At 40.8% G+C, this 20,737-nt stretch overlaps 1 protein-coding gene across 5 annotated transcripts in view; it reads right to left on the reverse strand.

The window, feature by feature from the left end:
* Positions 1 to 20,737, reverse strand: part of top2b (DNA topoisomerase II beta) — a 28,470-nt gene that overhangs the window by 4,306 nt on the left and 3,427 nt on the right. For all 5 annotated transcript variants that reach the window (XM_034599804.1, XM_034599807.1, XM_034599805.1 and 2 more), the window contains exons 3-31: positions 19,021 to 19,111; positions 16,925 to 16,988; positions 15,051 to 15,196; positions 14,852 to 14,949; positions 13,111 to 13,323; positions 12,510 to 12,683; positions 12,291 to 12,392; positions 12,052 to 12,189; positions 11,813 to 11,951; positions 11,494 to 11,651; positions 10,128 to 10,253; positions 9,925 to 10,035; positions 9,567 to 9,672; positions 9,328 to 9,437; positions 8,463 to 8,555; positions 8,108 to 8,222; positions 7,853 to 7,974; positions 7,447 to 7,595; positions 7,051 to 7,282; positions 6,515 to 6,649; positions 6,115 to 6,315; positions 5,836 to 6,031; positions 5,653 to 5,744; positions 5,256 to 5,411; positions 4,949 to 5,032; positions 3,605 to 3,799; positions 3,382 to 3,526; positions 1,259 to 1,417; positions 68 to 275 (exon numbers count right to left, since the gene is read on the reverse strand). In XM_034599804.1, the coding sequence (XP_034455695.1) occupies positions 68 to 275; positions 1,259 to 1,417; positions 3,382 to 3,526; positions 3,605 to 3,799; positions 4,949 to 5,032; positions 5,256 to 5,411; positions 5,653 to 5,744; positions 5,836 to 6,031; positions 6,115 to 6,315; positions 6,515 to 6,649; positions 7,051 to 7,282; positions 7,447 to 7,595; positions 7,853 to 7,974; positions 8,108 to 8,222; positions 8,463 to 8,555; positions 9,328 to 9,437; positions 9,567 to 9,672; positions 9,925 to 10,035; positions 10,128 to 10,253; positions 11,494 to 11,651; positions 11,813 to 11,951; positions 12,052 to 12,189; positions 12,291 to 12,392; positions 12,510 to 12,683; positions 13,111 to 13,323; positions 14,852 to 14,949; positions 15,051 to 15,196; positions 16,925 to 16,988; positions 19,021 to 19,111 (4,058 nt within the window). The remainder of the gene's footprint in view (positions 1 to 67; positions 276 to 1,258; positions 1,418 to 3,381; positions 3,527 to 3,604; positions 3,800 to 4,948; positions 5,033 to 5,255; positions 5,412 to 5,652; positions 5,745 to 5,835; positions 6,032 to 6,114; positions 6,316 to 6,514; positions 6,650 to 7,050; positions 7,283 to 7,446; positions 7,596 to 7,852; positions 7,975 to 8,107; positions 8,223 to 8,462; positions 8,556 to 9,327; positions 9,438 to 9,566; positions 9,673 to 9,924; positions 10,036 to 10,127; positions 10,254 to 11,493; positions 11,652 to 11,812; positions 11,952 to 12,051; positions 12,190 to 12,290; positions 12,393 to 12,509; positions 12,684 to 13,110; positions 13,324 to 14,851; positions 14,950 to 15,050; positions 15,197 to 16,924; positions 16,989 to 19,020; positions 19,112 to 20,737) is intronic.

Raw genomic sequence — 20,737 nt, forward strand, 5'->3', positions numbered from 1 at the left:
CCAACTGCCAGTCTCCATGTCAACACATTGTCTCCAGTCCCGTCTCACTTGTAAATGATTTTCTTACGTGGTCGTTTTTTCGGGAGGAGGGTAGGAGTCTTCATCCTCATCGTCCTCTTCCTCATTATTGTCGTCGAAGCGTTCCTTGGTGTCAGACGAAGGGAAGGTATCTTTAAATGACCTCACCGGAGAAGAAGCCACATTGTCGTCTCCGTTCTCCTCTTCCTCTGCCTCCTCCTCCTCCGAGAAGTCAAACGTGTATTTTGGCTTGGAGGCTGAAAGACAAACAGCAGAGTGTGCGTCACACCACGGTTTTACTGCAGAGGGTTCCACTGCCTCATACAAGCATTAGTTTCAGCTGGGTTGCATCAGACGACACTCAGACACTTGAAGCCGGCAGAGGATAATCAGCCTGAGGTAACCAAAGCCGACTGACTTCGTATTCTAACAGGGAGGAACGCTGCATTTGTTGGGGATTATTTTCAGTCATGGATTCATCCACATTTGGTGGTGTAGTGACAGTGAATGAAGGAGCAAGTGGAGATAAACTTCAGTGTGAGTTCATGGTAGTCAAGAAACACTCATGTGTGTTTCATATTTTGTTTGACGGAGACACAGATGAATGATAGAGAGACTGACAGATGATAAAGCAGATATATGCAAGAAGAAATATGCAATGAATGAACAGAGGAAATACACCATTTCCTTTCCAATTTGTTTTTTTATACAGGCAGGTGCTTGGTATTGAACCGCCAACCTCCTATTCTACCTCCTGAGCCACAGTTGCATTGTGTGTGTACAGATATCTTTGTGAGGACCATTGTGTGTGGGTGTGTGTTTGTGCATGAGCATGAGCATGTCTTTCTATAGTTCTGAGGGCCAATTCAAAGGGCTGAATGAGGGTTAAGACTTGGTTTTAACCAATTAGCTTAAGGTTAGGGTAAGGGGTTAGGGAATGCATTATGTCAATGAGTGTCCTCACAAGAGAGACAAGTGTGTGTTTTTATAACAGCAGAAAAACATTTTTGTCTTAGGATTGATCGGCTCAGACCAACAGCCCAAACATCAAACACGCTTAGTTAACTTTCTGAATGTAACCTGGAAAAAGATCAAATTCTCTCAGGCAGAAAAACAAAAAAGAATCCTTTGATGATTTGATTATCAATATAGTTTCTGATAAACGTTCTGTTAATATCAAATAACTGCCACAGTTCAGCACTAGATTTAGCGATAGGTGCGCCTGAGGGCCCCGTCTTACCTGATGCCCTGAAGGACTTGGTCTCTCTGGGGATGAGCGGCTCGCTGTTCTCCAGGTCACTCTCAGAGTTGGACTCATCCTCAGACCAGGGGTTTCTCTTCTTCACCTTCTTGGCGGGGGTACCTTTGGGTGTTGCCGGTTTTCTTGCCCTAGGAGCGGCTGCAACACAGAGCACAGCAGAACCAGACTGTTAACTGTCAGTATTGTCACTGAGAACTGAGGCGCTCGCTGCTCAATATTGGATTATTTCTCTCATTACACTGCAAAGCATCAAAGAGGCTTTGGGCACAAACTATTCTCAAAGCAGACAGACACAGAGCCAACGCTGAATTGTGTCTGGAAAGTTGTGTTTCACAAATATCAGTCTACACTGATTAATTATTTATCTGCTGATACAAATCCAAAACAGCGTATAACCAGTGTTGAGCCAGTTCACACTTACAAAGAACTAGTACAAAGTTGAAAGAGATGAAAATGAACTGGTTCACGTTCATTTGGTTTGGTTTTTATTGTAATGGTTAGGATTTAGGTGACAAACTTACGATCATGTATTTAGTTATTAATCGATGGTGTCGGATCATGAATGTGGATTCTCGGTCACTTTAACACTGAGTCCTGACTGTGAGCATCACATCTTGCGTTGTACTGAGCACAACATTTTTAAATGCAGCCTCCTAAACTCTGGAGCGAGTCAAACGTATTCAACATGCAGATGGGGAAGACTGAGGATTGAACCACCGACCTTCTGGGTGGAGGACAAACACTCTACCCCCTCAGCCACAGCCGGTTGTATCCTCTGTTCATATTTTAATCATCCAAAACTGCAGGATTATTAAATTCAGAGACAGCTGCGATGTCCTCAATCTATAGAATTTAACAGAATTATTATTATATGCTTGTGTTTGTACTGGGATGGTTCGATTTTGTTGGTCGATCTGTGTGATACTGGACTTAGTTCAGCACAAAGATCACAGATCAATAGACTCTACTGTATATCAGCTGATCAGACATCACTGAACCCTCGCTTCCTCCTCATCCTTCCATTCGCGTGCATCCATCACGCAGAATCAAGCACCAGTGTCACGGCAGTATTTATTTATTTAGAGCAACCGGACCGATTCCCTCACATCAGTGGATCCTAACCTCCACTCTGGGATATTATTTGGAAAGTTTCTTCATTTCTTGTAAGTGATCTCCAGTGCGCTCTGTGCCTCTGTGCGCCTGATGGCACAGTCCCGTTCACTGCAGTGATTTAATACATGCACAGTGTTAGAAGATATTATTAAAACCTATTAATGACTTGGCTCTGTAACTCCGCTGTTTAAAGGAATCTGAACGTAATTTGCTGTAAGTTGTTTTATATATTTTTCAATTAAAAGGTTCGTGTGGAACAGATATGTCGCGCGAGCACAACTAAAGCTGTTGGTTTTAATGTAAATGATGAAGGGGATCAATAATCTGGCTTCAGCTCATCACCTCAAGTCTGCACCGCCACTTTCCCGTCTCCAAAACGTCCGCACGCATGGGTCAGAGTTTGCGTGGAAATACGCAAATCTTCCCATCAATTTAGTTTTTATAAATCCCAACATTTGCGTGAGAAGTGGCGTACGCACGTTTCAGGTCCCGTTTTGTGCGTACGCAACGGTTATAAATAAGACCCCAGGTCCTGATAACTTGTGATGAGTGTTGGTATTTATTAGTTAAAGTGAGTGCAGGTCAGCAGGAGAGTGGTGGTAGGACACAGGAAACTCCAGCACGGCACACTGCAGTCAGGGGCATGGGGGGGCGGGCAGGGCCTTGTGTGTGAGTGTGAAAGTTAAAGTTCATCATTTCTAAACTGATTCATTCATTCAGCATTCACCAAAAATATGAACCCGTTCAATGAACAATGAACACTGCTTATAACTTCTTACGAGCTCACGAACTGATTGACAAACATTAATTTTCCTCAACCTTAAGTAAGTTTCACCTCAATAACATTGTAAGTGAGAAAAATGTACCCTTTTCCATATTTGGCCTTTTAAATAAACATATTTGGATGGAAACACGAGAGATAAATCCAGGTCGAGCAAAAAGAGAATGATGTCAACATGTTAGATGAAACAGATGAGGAAGGTGCTGACCAGGCTCTTTTTTCTCTTTCTTGACACGTGGAGCCTTCGCTTTGGGAACAGAATCTTCTCCCGTTGCTCCTGTTGCTCCCGTTGCTCCCTCTGCAGCCAAACCCTCATCATCAAACTCCAACTTCATCGTCACATCTGCGTCACCCTGAGACAGAAACACAACTTGTAACAAACCATCCTGACATTACTCTCTTCAGCTGTGAATTACATCAGCAGATGTTACCTTCTTCTTCTTGGTCAGTTTCTTGGCAGCGTCAGATTTGAGTGCTTGGGTCGGAGGCGCCACTCTGCGGCCATACGGTGACGGCATGGTCTCCTCCAGGTTCAGCTTCTTCGCTCTAGGTTTGCCAACTTTACCCTTCACCAGTTTGATGGCCTTTCCTAAACTCTGGTCCTCTCGCTCCTGAGCCTCCACTTTCTGACAGATATCACAAAGCAATATTTAGAAGACGACTTTTAACATTTATCATAACAGCATAACCTGAGAGGAATTTCTTCCTCTGAACTGCTGGAAGCCTTTTAAAAACAGTGTGAAACACTGGTTCAGTAGAGTTGACCATACTTTCCGCATTCCGTGTCCCCTTGGAGTTGCATACTTGTTATAGTCAAACGAACATCCCTCACTGTTCATACTAAAATGAAGTTATGTGTTGGTCTGGCGTTGTGTACCCAAACCCACGTTCTATTCCAGTAGGTGGATATACTGTAACTGTAGCATGTGCAGTCGAAGCATAGTGCGACAGGTTGACTTTAGTATGTATATTACGGGTTCCAGCCACGTCTCTCCTGACATATAAGATTTGTGATTAAGGAGATGCACGTAAAACATAAACCCTTCGCATTGATTGACATGTTTTTTTAAAGAACTGCAACCAATATTTGTGAAAAACCAACATATTCATATATGTACAAAATTGTGCCACCAGTTAGCAAGGTCAAAAAATGTTGGCTGCATGCACCCTAGTGGACATGGGTGGATGACATTTACATCGCAAGGTCCATAGCAGACCCCAGTGGACGTTGAATTTTGAATTTGCTTTGAGTATGTTGGATTGACAGCAGGTTAAAGCAAAAGGTTTTACATTTGGGGGAATTTCAATATTTGCTTCTGGTGTGGAGTTCAATGAAAACACTGACATCTCGTCAGTTAAATAGGACGCTACAACCACAAGCCGGTCATATTAGCCACAACTAGCATGGCTCTGTCCAACGGTAACAAAACCACTTCTTTCTCTAAATTTCTTCTTTAATTTTGTACAGATCCGTTGATCAGTGAGCTCTGAAGGTGATAGAGGGTGAATTGTATTGCTTTTTCAACTTAGCCTGTTGAAAAAGGGTGAAATTAAAAAAATCTGCTGGATGATGTTGTTTTACTGATGGATCTTATGCAGTGAAAATGTACATGATATTGACTTTCAGTTAGTTTTATTACCATCTTAAAATCTGTATTAACAACTTGACAACAACTGAAAGCACATCAACCACTAAACAACCATTGACTTCTAACAGCAGAGTGAAAGTGGAAATGTTTGCTGAGATGACAATAAGAGGCAAAAACAAAACTTACATCCAGTTCCTCTATGAAGACTGCCAAGTCCTCCTTCCACAAATCATCAGAGGATTTCTTCTGGATATCGTTCAGTTCTCCTCTCTGCACATCAACAAACACATTCTCTTTGTTCATCGACATCAAACCCACTGAACAAAACACTTAACACTGATTGAGCTGGGGGCTGATTACTATTTCACGATCCACTGATTAACAAATAAATACAAACATACACTCTATAATTACAATCATCAAGTGTCTAGGATGTGGGTGTCCTGTGAGATAAAAATGAAAACAAACGTGAAATATAAAAAATGAGTCATACCTTCTGGTCCCTCTGTTTGAGCAACTCCTCCACCTTCTCTTTAGTCAGGCACCACAGAGGCATGTTAAGGATGTAGTTGAAGTTTGGCCCCGACGAGGAGCCAGAGTCCACTGAGCCGTCGCTATCATTTCCGTCACGGTAATCTTCTTCCTGAGCCTGACAGAGAAGAACACAAACATTATACCGTGCTGCTTACTCCACTGCCCTGTTGATTAATGTATGGCACTTTGTTTCATGTGAGAGAATCTTCCTCGTGTTAGAAGTTGTTGCAAAGGTAACTATTAGGTGTCATCTTTTTCATTGCAATATATAACCATTTACACTACCTATAGTGATCCTAATTAAGTGAATGTGAATGTCTGTATGTAGATGTAAGTGTGAGGTATTTAAACAGTACCTTCTCCTGAGATTTGCTCCAGGCTGCTACTGGATCAGATTCATATCCTTTCTGGACCAGCATGCGAATCAGTTCACGCTTCGATTTGTTTTCTGTAAACATTAAAATTGAGGGTGAAAAAAAACTGGGAACACAGTCAAACAAACACTATTCAATTAACAGCTGATAGGAAGTGTTTTTTACCGATTGAAACTTTCCCTTCAATTTTCTCCAGGACAAAGCGAGCCTGGTTGGACAACTTGGAGGCCTCGGCTCCCAGGTTGCCCAGTAACCAGTCCTTCCTCAGTTTGTAGTACTGCAGGCGGAGCTCAAAGAACTCTTTGAGGATGTCTTGGACTGAATCGTACCTCTTCATACAACCCATGTGGTCGAACAGAACCTGAGGATAAAGTCATTTTAAAAAATCAGTTGACGCATCTCGCAACAGGAGTAGACCAAGCAGGAAATGGTTGAACACTTTACCATGGAGTTGCAGGTGAGGCTGGACTGTAGCTTGAAGACTTTGTGAAGACCAGCCGCCTCAGCCTGGGCCAGTTTCTCCTCAGACATGCGGACCACAAACTTGACTGTGGTGTCTGTGTGGTACTCCTTATAATCGTTGATGAGAGCTGGTGTTTTGTCAGTGCCCTGCAGCATGGGCTCCAGCACAGACTCCTTATAGGCCTGCACACAAGCGCAAACAAAAGTATTTACACTAGGACAAATATATAAACACAAAAGGTTTTAATATCATAGTAAACGTCTTATATCAAAAACACATTTCATTTTCTCCTGTAGAAGAAGTTAAATTAAACCCTACTTGAAAAGAAAAGGTGCAATATCATGCATTACAGGAGGCACAAGTAATGGAGCTGAAGTGTACCTGTGTCCATGTCCTGACAGGAAGCTCTATGATCTCGATGGTGTTTTTATCTATGACCGACACCTCTCCACTAACCAGGTACTGGTTCTGACCCAGCTCATGGATCACCCCTTTGAAGTTTTTGTAGCTGGGAAGCTGAATGAGGACAAACAAGGAGACAAAAATATTTTAACAAATACCACAAATTTTTACTTTTCACTTTGTTGTTTGACTGATTTTATGAAATGTGATGCCACATTGGATATAGACAAGTCTTTCCTTTCCATTAGTGAATTAAATAGGCTATTTAATTCTTCCAATGTCTCTAAAAGGCATGGTGAGGGATGGGTAGTTTTGATTAAATTTACAGATACAATAAAAGGGAAACTACCTCAGCTTTAAAGTTATGGACACATTTATATTGTAACTTTTATGCAGTGCATCATCATATCACCTCCGCCTACTCAATGTCAGAACCAGAAAACTCAGACAAAGTCATCCACCAAGTTGCTTGTGGTGTAAACACCAACTCAATCAGGAGTGTAATAACAGTTTACCATTGGCAGAGGGTCCTGGTGGTTGAGCATGCGGTTGATGTTGTTGACGATCTCTCGGACGTCATAGTTTGGGATCTTACACGCCCAGCCTGTCCCGATGCCCTCAGCACCATTCACCAGCACCAATGGAATAATGGGAATGTACCACTCGGGCTCCACCTTCTGGTTGTCATCGTACAGGAACTTGAGCAGGTTGGAGTCCACTCCAGGGTACAACAGCTTGGCAAGAGGACTGTGGAAAAAAACATGACAACATGAGGAGACTGGCCACCTCCAAAGGGATTTTCCATTTGTCTATGTTTTTCGGGACATTTGGAAATCCTACGTAACAAGAATGAACTAAGCTACTCGACGTAAATTAAAAAAATCTAACCAGTCTATTCATCATCGCTTTACCTGAGCATGGTAAAAATGTAACGAGGGCTGGCAGCATCTTTGCCTCCATTGATGCGAGTACCAAACTGGCCGAGAGGCTGCAGGATGTTCACGTTGTTACTGCCCACAAAGTTCTGGGCCAAGTTCACAATGGTCATCATGAGAGCTTGCTACACAGACAAAAGAAAAGTGGGTGATCAGTAATAGTGAACAGAAAACAGACAAACAAAGGAATTTCTCTTAATAAAACTCATCTTAAAGCGTGACAGAAATAGCCTTCCTAAACGTATTTAAGACCTAGTATGCAGTATTTAAACATATTTAAGACTTTGGATATTAAATAGAAATCTCAAGCTAGCTTAATAACTACTCACCTATCCCATCGTTATAATTCAGTAAAATGTGTCATATGTCTGAAAGACCGTACCTCTCCATGATGGTAGGCTGACATCTCTGCCACTGAACCAGCCAGCTGTGCTACCTTCACTTCCCTCTTGTCGTTCCTCTTCATGCAGGTGTACAGCACTTTTCTCTGACCTGGCTTCAAGCCTAGAAAAATGCCACAAACAACGTCAAAGGGAGACTGTACCAGGAGGGATGAATGAAAACAATCTGTAAACTACACATCAGCCCTTTTCTAAAGTCAGAACAGAAACGGAGTAAATGGAGTAAATATACAAACCATCAACCAAAGACGGGATCGATCTCTCATTGTCAGAGTTGGAGAACAAAATCAACTCTTTGTTGATGAAGTCATTGTAGGAGAGGTGTCTGGCCTGAGTTCCATATAGGTATTGCTGAAAAATAAATTAAAATAAACATCAATAAATGTACTTAAATCTGTGGTATAATGTGATAGCAGTGTGATTTTACATTATATCTTACAGAGGATTGAGAACACTGCTTCAAATGTATGTGAGGATTTAAAGAATCTAAAGATTCCCCACAGAGGAAGCAGCACAGATATCAAACTAAAACATCTTCATACACAGACTATGTTTGCTCCTCTCATCACGCCTGTAAGCAAAGCATCAAACCTCTGGCAGGCCGTGCATCCTCCTCTGTCGTCTGTCTTCCATGAAGTTAGTCAGCCACTCCTTCCTGTCATCTGTCTTCTTCTTACTGAAAGCCTGAAACACAGCGACGACAATTATGAGGGTCAGCCTGCAATTACTGAACAAAATATAATATTGCTTGTTTATCTTGACTTTGTCATCTACATTACAAGTGTGAGAAATGCTTATTTACAGTGATACAATACAACATCTTTAAATTGTCCCTGCATTCAATATTAGTGCTTTCCCAAAAAAGGTGTCAATGAAATTTAAATAATTGTTATTGAGAAAATATACATTCAAAATATCTTCCAATTTTCAATGGAGGACTAACAACTCTACAACTATGTTAACATTACACAGAAAATAATTTAATTGCATTGGGGTGTATGAACATTTATTTTCTGTAAAAAAACTAATTACATACAAAAATACATGTGTGTTTTTATATTGATCTATTATATTTTATTTTGATGAACAGTGGTTTACAGTACATTCTGCCATGTGAACCGCCCACTTTCTGATTAGAGGACGACCACTCTACCCCTGAGTCACAGCCTGATAAACAATTAGTGATCTTTAGAAAACACAAAGATAGTCACAAAAATAATCAGGTTTTGCTCAGAGGACTGTTGAACTGTTATCCTTTAAAGATCAACAGACATTGAAAAGCCAGAAAAATTGAAAGCATGGCTAATCATCTCAGAGGAGCTCATTCAGTGTTATAAAATTTAAAAGTGTTTATGTTTTAATTAATGGTGATATTTGATTCTGTTTTACACTGGATATTGTTCTTCAGAATTTAGTTCCCCTACAGAACCTTATGGAGTTGTGTTGGTAAACTCACCAGAGTGATGGCAGCATCGTCCTCTGCGCCAGTGTATCTGAATGTGATGCGGTTTTTCTCCATTTCAGAAAAGTACTCTTTTGCCTCTTTACTTGTACTTGTTCCCAAACCTGGAAGATGAATGTAACATGATTAAATTGAATAGTTTTTCAAACAACTACAGAAGAGAAAATTGAATGTAATAAAACTGTTAATTTACCACGTTTACAATGATATGTTTAAAGACGTCAGTATCAAACCTTTGTAGTACTTTGTATGCCAGGTTTTAAAGTTCTCTGTCTGTTTCTTCCACTCATCAAACTCTGGGATACTGTAGAAGGACTGTTCCTGCTTGTTCTTGGTCACCTGTAGACAACAAATAAACATGGCTGAGCTCCAGATTTACAGTGCATATCTATATTTTGTGCAAATTAGTTTATCACACAGAATCATATCAAAAGAGCAGGCCAGGCAAACAATATCCCCTCCGTCACATGCTGCAGGTGCAGGTTGCTGTGCATTAAAGATGCACCGAATGATCTGTGTCTAGTGAAATTCACCAGCCTATTCTGTACTGTAGTTACCATCTGTACTGAAAATGCTTTATGTGTCTCTTACTTTGACGATGGGTGTGATAAACTCCTCCAGGAAGGTGTGTTTCAGCAGCGAGGGCCAGTTGTGATGGAAGAAGTTGATGAGCAGACCTTTGATATGGGAGCCATCTTGATCCTGGGACAAGAGTATAGGTGTTAGAAGCATACAACAGGATGATGGGCTTTAAGTTGTATTAAATCTGAGGGACTGTGCATCAAGCAGATTACCTGATCAGTCATGATCATGATCCTGCCGTAGCGTAGGGTCCTCAGTGACTCTGGGTCTTCATAGCTCTTCTTGTATTGAAGGCCAACGATTTTGATGATGTTATTAATCTCAGCATTTTCCATGATCTGTTGTCAAAAAGGGTGACGGGTCATAATAGAGCTTCAAAAGGGGAAGATTTCTAATGATAATATTTAAATCACATAATTATGTAAAAGAAAAGTTGCTTTCAGCTCATAGATTTGACAAAACCAAAACAATTTGCTGGATCATAAAGCTGCAAAGGTATGCAAAAATTCCACATTAGTTTTTGAAGTGAACGTATATACAACCCCTGCCGCAAAAGCCCTTAGCTTTTCATCAGATGTTTATTTCACAGACTTTAAAAGTAGGATAAATAATAAATGGTAATTGCTACATATACAAAAGTCTCAGCACTTTACTAATTCAGTGCTTACTAACTTTCTGTCAGAAAGATATCACAGGCGTTAATCACTGTTTGTAGCAGTGAAGAGTGTTTAAGATCTATCCGCAGATTTTCAATGATGTTCAGGTCTGGGGACTGAAGATGTCATTCCAGAAGCTCCTACTTGTGTTTCTTGAAGCCGGCTCACATTGCATGTTCGGTGTCCTTGTACCGTGCCGTATCTTGCCCAAGGCACTCGGAATGGGGGAGAAGTAAATAAACCCCAAGCGCAGCACAGGTCCCAAGAACCTCTGACCAGTTCAAATTGAGCGCATGTCAGCGGGGTAGTAAGGAGGGAGGACATGCAGCAGGGTTATAGGGCACGGTACAAGGACACCGAACATGCAATGTGAGCCGGCAACCATCCTGCAGCACCGGGTTTGTATTGTTCGGTACCGCCAGTACTGTAAAAAGAGAGCACTGTGACATTTTAACAATTTTGGTATCGACTATGTACCCAGGTATCGGTTCTCGTGACATCCCTTAAAACCAACATTGCAAGGTCACATCCACCACTATGTTGACAACATGTTTAATATTTTGACTAAAGACTGTGTGGTGTATTGATCTAGATGAGTGTGAAAGTGTGAAGTCTGATCCATTACACCATAAACCTTGTATTTTCTACTGAAAGTGTACTCGAGCAATCTTATATCGCACGTCCACAAAGCTGATGGACTAAACTATCGAGCTCCAAAAATCCTGGATCTCACTCTTCCCATAATTCAATTTCATAGTGCCTTTCCTCAGACCCTTGCTGCCAGGTGTACATCCACACCTTAAAAACCCCACAGCCCATAACTCACCTCTGCAGCTGTTTCCCCTTCTGATAATTGATGTAATTCATTGACTGACTGTTATTTTGTTCACCAAGTGGTTATGAACATTGTCCAGTATCCCACCTGCTTGTGTGTTGCCTCTCGCACGTTTAGGATCTTTCCTCTTAGTGGAAACACTCCATAGCGGTCACGTCCAATGACTCCCAGTCCAGAGACCGCCAGGGACTTGGCTGAGTCTCCCTCAGTGAGGATGAGTGTGCACTCACCGGAGTGTTTGCCACCTAGGACACAAATACGAAATAGAGCAGTCTTTAGCACTGAATAATCTGTATATCAATTCAAAGGAGGAGATTCATAAAAAAATTGCTAATAGAATATTCCTTTCTTATGTCCATTAACATGTCATACAGAATAGTCTGACAATGACCCAGTGTTTACACACCAGCATCGTTGGCGTCGTCAAGCTTGGGGATGCCTTTGATCTTGCTGTATTTCACGGATGAGCACTTTTTATTTAGCTGTGTCTGAGCTTTGAACTTCACCCAGTTGAGTATACTCTCCACAATCCCACAGTTGGTTGCCTGTGGGGGACAAAAGAGACGTTTGAGTTACAGATGCCCAACTACTCTACAAGAGCAACTCAAAAGAGAGTGAGGAGTTAAATGAGGGAAGTGTTCTTACAGCGCGGACGAACTTATCTGACAGAGGACACTTGGACCCAAAACCTTTGGTCTGGAGTGTCATGTTCTCCTTGGTCTGGGAGTCAAAGGAGGGATTCTCAATCAGAGCGTTCACAAACACCCAGACATGGTTCTTCACCTGAGGCACAGATGAGAAAAAGGTTCATCAGCACACAACTACAGTGAGAACACTGCATTTACTTTGATTAGAAATGTTGCGCAAATAATCAGTTGAGCCACCTGGAAGGGTTTCACAGTCACTCCTGCCTTATTCTTCTTCTTCACCACTTCAATAAGTTTGGCCACAATCTGGTCCACCACATAGTCGATGTGTCTGCCACCCTGAAACAGACATATGCTCATGTTAAAAACACTCATGTTTTTTTTTACAATGAGCTCCTACGTCTAATTATTCCACTTCAACCACTTTTTACTCACTGCTAGTTCACTGCTACATACCTTGGTCGTGGCAATGCTGTTAACAAAGCTGATTTGCTGAAATCCTTTTTCACTCATGGTGAGGCAAACCTCCCAGCGATCATTCACAGTTTCATTGACCACCTTCAGGGCCACGCCCGTCTCATCCACTTTGTCCTTCACATACAGATCCACATAGCTACGGAACCCAGTGATCTTTGGAGGCAGGACAGGTTCAGGTTAAGTGGGTTACACAAGTAAGCTGAATAAGACCATTTGACAACTGCTAGGAGGCCTGTTATTTGTTATGACCTCATTAATGTTAAGGTAGACAACAACAACAACAACAACAGCAGTGAAGATATTTGTATTAAATATCCTTTACTCCCAATCATCAAGAGTCATTAATTACAGAAAACCTGATTTCTGGCTCATACCTAAGAGTATGGTCTATGACACAATGACACATAGCTGGCAGACACAAGAAAATAACTAAAATTTAAACATTTTTCTACATCAATAATCATCTGTCATATTCAGGTCTGTCACAGTTGAGACAAAAAATGTTAGTTAAACCTCAACACAAACATTAAAGCTAAGACAGTGTAGCAGGGAAGAAGTGTATAATGAGATTGACACTTACGGGTAACTTTTTGCCATTCAGTGTAACTTTAACTCCTTTGCAGGAGCCTGCTATATCATAAGCTCTGCGGGTAAGAAGAGCTACAATATCCTTGTCCAGCTTCTCCATCTTGAACTTGGACAGGTCTGGCTGAAATGTCACGCTGGTGAAATCCTCCCCATCAAAGAATTTGACCTTGGGGTCAGAAGTCTTGGTCATGTTGTTCTGCCACGTCTGAGGAAAACCAAACACAGGTTATCGCACACAAACTCTTGACTGAAACGTTTTTTGCTTCCACTTGAGTTAATAATTCTTGTGTTTTGTGCAGGACCCTTGTGAACTCAGAACACCCTTACTATGTGCAGTGCATTTAGACCCAACAACGGTGACAGAAAAACACCCTGTGTCTTCCCAGTTCTGCTCATATAACCCTCAGGGGCTGAAGCTCAAAACGGTGGTAATATACACAACCTTACCTCAGATATGACCAGATGTCAAAACCCTATAAAACAGTAATTCTTTCATTCATTATTCGTGTAATCACAATTATGGGGAAAGACAGTACAGGAGACCTCCTGAAATTACCAATAAAAAAACAAGCCAACACTAATATAGAGACAATTTTGAAGGGGACAGACCACAAAAATGATATTGATACAGAGATATTAACGCCAGGTATTTTATATTTGAAAAGAGAAAAAGGAGAACATTTTAAAACAGATACAAACATAATCTGTAAAATAAGATAGAAGAAGAAATAGATTTAAGTCTTAATTCATAACAATACTACTAATGACCAATTGATCCAGGGCCCTTGTGTAACATAGTTGCTGAACCCAGAGATGAGTTCAGCTCCAGAACAGCTGATCTCTTTTGTGCAACACTGGAGCTACAATATTGTCATTCACCATGTCAACATGAGGCCATATGTCTTTCCAACGACTGATTGATCATAGATCGGAGGAAGTGATGTTAGTAAAAACAGGCCATGGTAACAAATTCTTATCCAGTCTGAATCTTAACCTCTTAACCATGTCAACTCTTCCAGACGAGGGGCGACTCAAAAGCCGAATGTTCAACTTTCTTAAGCTGCATTTCAACTAAAAGGTATAGGAACTTTTTTCAAAGAAATAAAAGGCCCCTGCAGAGTATTGTTCACATGTGTGCAATAATTTGTATAATGATGTATGAACAACTGATGGTGACAACAAGCCAGTGTTATATAAATCAAGCAAATCAAAGGCAGAAATAAAAGGGGCTGTACAGGCTGGAGTACTCGACATATCAGGCATCTTCAGCTCTGAAAGCTCCACCCCAAAGATTTCTCTACTTCAGTGAAGAATTATCCCAAGAGCAGTGACTTTTTCGGCGGTAGAACTGTTTCCCCCTAATTTAGATCCAAGTCCCTGCAGTGAAATCAAAGTTCCTGTTCGTGGTTCCTTCAGAAAAAGGCCAGTGGTGAAAATGACGGTATACTTTTTCTCCCCTTCTCTCTCATCCCATTTCCTGTCACTATGTCTATCAAAAACATAAAAGGCAAAAAGGCCCACTTTGATCTGGACTATTTGAATGAAGAATGGAGGAGAGAAGTTCTGTGTCAGACAGGGTCTTCAGGCTCAGCAGGAGACAAACTCAGGGTTTGTTGCAGAAAATCTGCCAGTGAGTAGGTTAGCTTCACAGAATTACCACAGTGACAGACTGAGCTCAAGTCACCTCAGTTTCCCTCAACTCTAAATAAAGAGTTGTATACCGTCCCCCTCACCTGTTTGAAGCTGTGTCTGTATTCCTTGCAGGCCGTTTCCACCGTGAACTTGGTACTGAAGATGTTGCAGAGTTTAGCACCGTACCCATTTCTCCCACCTGGGGGCAGATAAACATTTAGCATCACAGAGGTTAAAGTTCATCTTTCTGAACTGACTTTAACGACCACTGATAAAATATGTCAAGACGGCTCCTCTCACCTGTGACCTTTTTCTCGTTATCATCATAGTTGCTGGAGGTGAGGAGGTGGCCAAAAATGAGAGCTGGGACATACATCTTCTCATCCTTATGCTCCACCACGGGAATTCCTTTACCATTGTTCCATATGGAGATGGTGTTGGACTCACTGGTGGAGGCAGGGTACAGGGAAATAGATGAGTTACAGAGACGATATAAATTGTACCAGGACAATCTAAAATACTGTATATTCATATTTAAGACCAGGTATTAAACCTCAATAGTTTGGCCAAATATAATGTCAGATTGACAAACTGTTACAGAGTGGAGACAGTGTTAGGCAGAGGTCTGTCTGACTGTATGCTGAACGCGTCAACACTCACAGTGAGAGCAATATCTACCGCATTTATGTTGAATTGTAACTGCCTGGCGAAGACGGCAATACTTTGTTTAACTGGACACTGGCGCGGGCTAGATTTTCGTTTAGTGCTGCCGATAGTGAGTCTGACTATGACAGATGGTCAGTGTGTGTGTGTGAGAGAAAAACAGCAAGCGACAGCATGTCGCGAGCAATGTTATATATGCCAGGGGAGACTGTGGAGAAGATTAGAACAAGTGATGTCACTTGCTGTGAAGGTGTGTGAGAGTAACTGAGTAGTATTGAGAGGAGCAGTGCAAGTTGGCGTGAGTCACAGAGGAGCAAAGCACAGTGAATGTTACGGGGCAGAAGCCTAGCGCTTGTCAGACCTGGACTTGAATTGACAAGTAGACTCCAGTTACTGTTTTAAATCAGCTTCAGATAGGTGAAACATTTAATCTTTTATGAGAACACATAAAAAAGGACACATCAAACTCATCTGAACCCAACAGTGAGCTGACAAACCTTAGGATGGGAAACCCAAGAGTTTTCAGTTCCATTCGCTGATAATTTCAGTCAAATAAGGAGTACGCATGCTGAGTTTAATATGTGGGTGGTTAATGAAAGAAATCCGTCATCGACACAGCTCCCACGCTGCCATTCACCATAGAAAAAATGAATGAAGCTAGAAATATGAATGCATGACTAAAAGAAAGAGCAACAGCAGTGCAGACCTTGTGTTAGAGTGAAGAAGAGTCATAAACACTATATCCTTTCTTTATCCTTTCTTGTGCACAAATGTTTTACAGGAAATTTGACCTCTGTATTTATCTGCAAGTCTGGCAGCACCCAGGGAAGTCTCATCCATTCTATTATTTAGCAGACTGAATGTAACGGAAGATAAAATGAAGCTGGAATCCTGCAGTATGTGACGGTAAAGACTTAACTTAGGATATTAATTTAGCTGTATCGTGATGGGGACAAAGTGCTGGTTGCATCAAAAGATGAAATTAAACAGATCATTCAGGAGGTTTATCAACAGAAGTAAAACAGGGTATAATGTTGCTCTTTAATAAATATCTTCAACATCTATCATTGCACTCCCTCCCAGGTACGGCTTGGTTTGCGGTTACCAAAAAAAACAAAGATATTTGAGTGGTTAATAAGCTCGCCCAGTGGAGAGGAGCATTAACTTCTCTATAAAACCACATTAGCAGCAGAGACCAGAGGGCTAATGGTATCATTTATACAGCGGGGGGACATTAGAGAGAGCGGCGGCTCAGCTGAAGGACATGCTGCTGTTTAAGCAGTCAGATGTGGAAGCAGTTGACAGGCTGGAGGTGAACCGCATATAAAACAAGAGCTCAGTGCGATTCAGAACAGGCTCATTATACTGTATACTGCCGGGATCCATGACTCAAACCCCCTCCATCTACTGCATGTTTTCACCAAACCCTGGAGGCCTGGAACTGATAGTACTTCATTTTGACAGAAGTACATATAGTGTCTGATAATTATATCATGAAGCAGTGCACTCACGGGTCGACGGTGATCTTAATGGCTGTCATGTTCTTGTCCCTTTGTTTGTTGTCTGATGCATTGACTGGCAAGGGGAAGAAAACAGAAAAATATTTGAACATTCACAAGTAGCTTTCATTAAGCAACATGAACAAGGGCCTGAATGATTATTTTCATCGTTGATTATTCTTTCGATTGTTTTTGGATCTACTGCCTGTAAATATATCAGAAAATGGAATCTGAATTGCTGAGCCCAACGTGACGTCTTCAAATAGTCCAAGAATACATTTTTTTAATACCCTATGAAGTGGACTAGCTGCATTCCACCCAGTGCATTGTGAAAGTAGTGTACAACTGATGGTCATCATGGTAACCGCGCAATATTTACCATCATGCATTCTGCTTGTGCCATAGACAGGATTAAAAAAAAGGCAGAGACAAAAGAATAGAGGACAGCAAGTCTCAGCCTTCTACTCCCTCATATTCTTATTGTAAATATAAGAATTATCATGAGGATAAAGACGGATGTGTTTATATTTGCCAGTATTTTCACACACTGATTTTACAATAGTCAATTTTAGCAGCACAAATTGCAGCAATTAAGTTTATTTCTACATTCATACATGGTCAATCAACGTGCTTTTTACCTAAAAGTATAAATATTAAGCATAAAATAAACATTTTAAATTTATTATGGAATTTTCCAGCGGCCAACGTTGTTGTTTTTGTAGGTCGTAAATAATTTAATTACCGGGCCGGCGCAGAGAAAATGCACAGAGTGGTGTCTGGAAGCGCTTTTTTACATTTGCAGGGTGATATCAGACACAGCCACTGACAGTAACACCATATGACCAAACTCTGAGAGAGTCCATCTAAGGAGCAGAATAAACAATTAACACCTATTCCAATTATTTCTATGATGCTGACCTTCTGAAAATGGCCACAAAAATTTAACTGGCTCATCACTTGGAATTAGAAGTGGCCCTCATTTCACACGTCACATTTGATTTGATTATAATTCAATAGACCTTTATTTACATTTACAAATATGGTCGCATCTGTCCGCGTTTCCCTGCCCTGCAAATAATTCCGTCTGCAAACAGTTCAATCCCCCATCAGGTAAGATAAGTGTGTGGAACCCAACAGGGTGTTCCATTATATGAAATGTAATTGTCATACAGTAAACTGACTCTGTTTGGGTCTAGAACAGATGGCAGACAAGAAACTACATCTGAAAATATCACAGAGGGCTCTGGGTTGTTGTGATGGGTCTTTTTTTCAGTAGAACACCATTAAATTAAACAGACTTAACAGCAGATTGATGCCTCGCTCTGAAAATGTGAGAAATAATAACCATTTTGATAAGAGTAACTACAGTGTGGACATAACAACAACTGATCATAAATCATGTACGGCCCAACTTGGATACATTTAGTAAACGTACAAAGAAAGAAATTGTAATTTCACACAGGCTTAAGGTCACTGTACCTTTTATATTAGCTGAGAGGGATCCTGCCTTAAAAGTAACTACTCTGGCTCCAGGTCTCTTGTGTAATTACTTGGACAGTGATCATTTTCAGACAATGGAACGTGTCAAACACAGGCTGAGAGGGCCGAGTATGCAGATCCTTGACAACACTCCCACATGGCAAGAACCGGGGCACCTCAGCAGGGCAGCATTACGCCTACATTTTACTGAGTCATTAAAAGGAATATGTAACACAGACTGTACAACCGCTTTTTTAGCCTGTTTTCATCCAGTAAAAGCTGACTGTGCATGCTTGCATTTCCACAGTAAAAATAAATGAGACTGCAGCTCTGACCGTGAGCTGCCACAAACACTGAAATGATTTTTCACTCCTCTTTTTTCACAGAGATCTCTATTCATGCTGCAAACAGAGCCCACATAGACACGCTCACACAGGGAAACTAATCTCTCTGTACAGTCCTAGATCAGTGCTGCTGAGCGCAGCCAACACCACAGTGTGAGCGATGCTGACATTTTTATAGACTTCAATATTCCAGTTAGAGAGGGACAATCTCAAATGACAAATGAACCATTATATTAACTGTGTAGATGAGTGTCAGAGGATGATGAGCAGTGTGTGTTCGCTTACCAAGAATTTCATCAAAGATTTTGTACAGCCCGGGAACGTAGGTGATTTCCCTCTGGTTCATGCCGATTTCTTCATCAAAAACCCACATTTGCTGAAAAGTAGAAAATAAAAACAGGATAAGAGACGTGAGACTCAGAGATCAAGTGTAAGCATATTTTTTTTATTCTGAACTATTGGTTGGACACCTCGTCACCCTAAACTCAGGGAAAATCGATTGTCATATTACTCAATAAGGAAATTAACTGTTAGTTGCTGTCCTAAAACCTGCAAACAATTATTTTCTGTCAAAACTTAATTGACTACTTGTTTCAACTGAATTTAAACAAAGCTGTTGTTACCACCCCCAAGGAGGTTACATTTTGACCCGGTCCGGTTATTTGTTTGTCAGTGGGATTACACACAAACTTTCCCGAAATTTGGTGGAAGGATGGGATAATGGCCAAGAAAGAACCCTTTAAAGCTCATGACTGAAACAAAAACATTTTCTGACAAGTACAGCGGAGGATTATCCTCAGAATTGCGTTCAGACTTTTTCCTGAGATTGCCTTGAACAACGCAGCGGGAGATTCTCTTCAACGTGTTCACAACAACACAGAAATCTCCAGAGCCTTCAGGTGAGTGCAGCATGCAGAGGCAGGACATAACTTACTAATGCAGTAGCGGAGATCACAAGTTTTTGTTTACAGCACATCGACAAGGGCGTCAGCATTTTTTAACCAAAAAATCCCTTAAAAGCCACTTCGAGATGTTTCTTTTTTATATATATACATACATACATACATATATACATACATACATACATATATATATATATATACACACACACATACATATATATATATACACACATATATATGTATATATATATATATATATATATATATATATATATATATATATATATATATATATATATATATATATATATATATATATACACACACACACACATATATATATACACACATTTGTTCACACATGAGGACTGTTACAAACAAAGCCATGATGCTCACACTATGTTCAGCTTGTGAAATTAGTCAACGCTGGAAGTATTACATTACAGAGAAGTTGTTGACTGCAACATGCTGCTTCACGGTCTTGTTAGTGTCAATCCAATATTCAAATGTCTTCACAATATTTGTGACTTCCAAATGATCTATGTGATAATGAGGCATCCCCTTGGTTACAGAGAACTGTGGCATCTCATGACTGGTTATATGCAGAAACACAACACATATGGATGAGGGAATATTTTGTCTGCCTTGTTTCTCTACTGGCTCTGCTGGTGTAATGCCACACTTCACAGTTCAGATAGCAGCTAATCCCAGATGACAATATATGCTTCTGGTGTAATCTTGGCCAACTGGTTAAAGATTGCTGTGGTCCATGATGAACCATCAGGAGGAACATCCAGAGCATGAGTTTGTCATGCACCTGAAAATTCTCAAAGCAGAGTGCTCTGTCCAACTTTAAGATGTTAAGTTGTGCAATGTTGCCACAGACGGACTGTGAGACTCAGGCTGCATCCACAATGATACGTTTTTGTTATAAAACACGCTACTAATATTCATCATTTACACTTGCAGTCCATGCATTGGAGTCAGGGCCCCTTTAATTTGTTAATAAAGTCACATTATCTGTTTCTTTTCAATGACACTATAGCTGCTTTCATACATGCACTGTATTTTGTCCAGAGGAGGTGCATGTCTGAATGCAA

Source organism: Hippoglossus hippoglossus, chromosome 11 (genome assembly GCF_009819705.1).
Source record: "Hippoglossus hippoglossus isolate fHipHip1 chromosome 11, fHipHip1.pri, whole genome shotgun sequence".
NCBI lineage: Eukaryota > Metazoa > Chordata > Actinopteri > Pleuronectiformes > Pleuronectidae > Hippoglossus > Hippoglossus hippoglossus.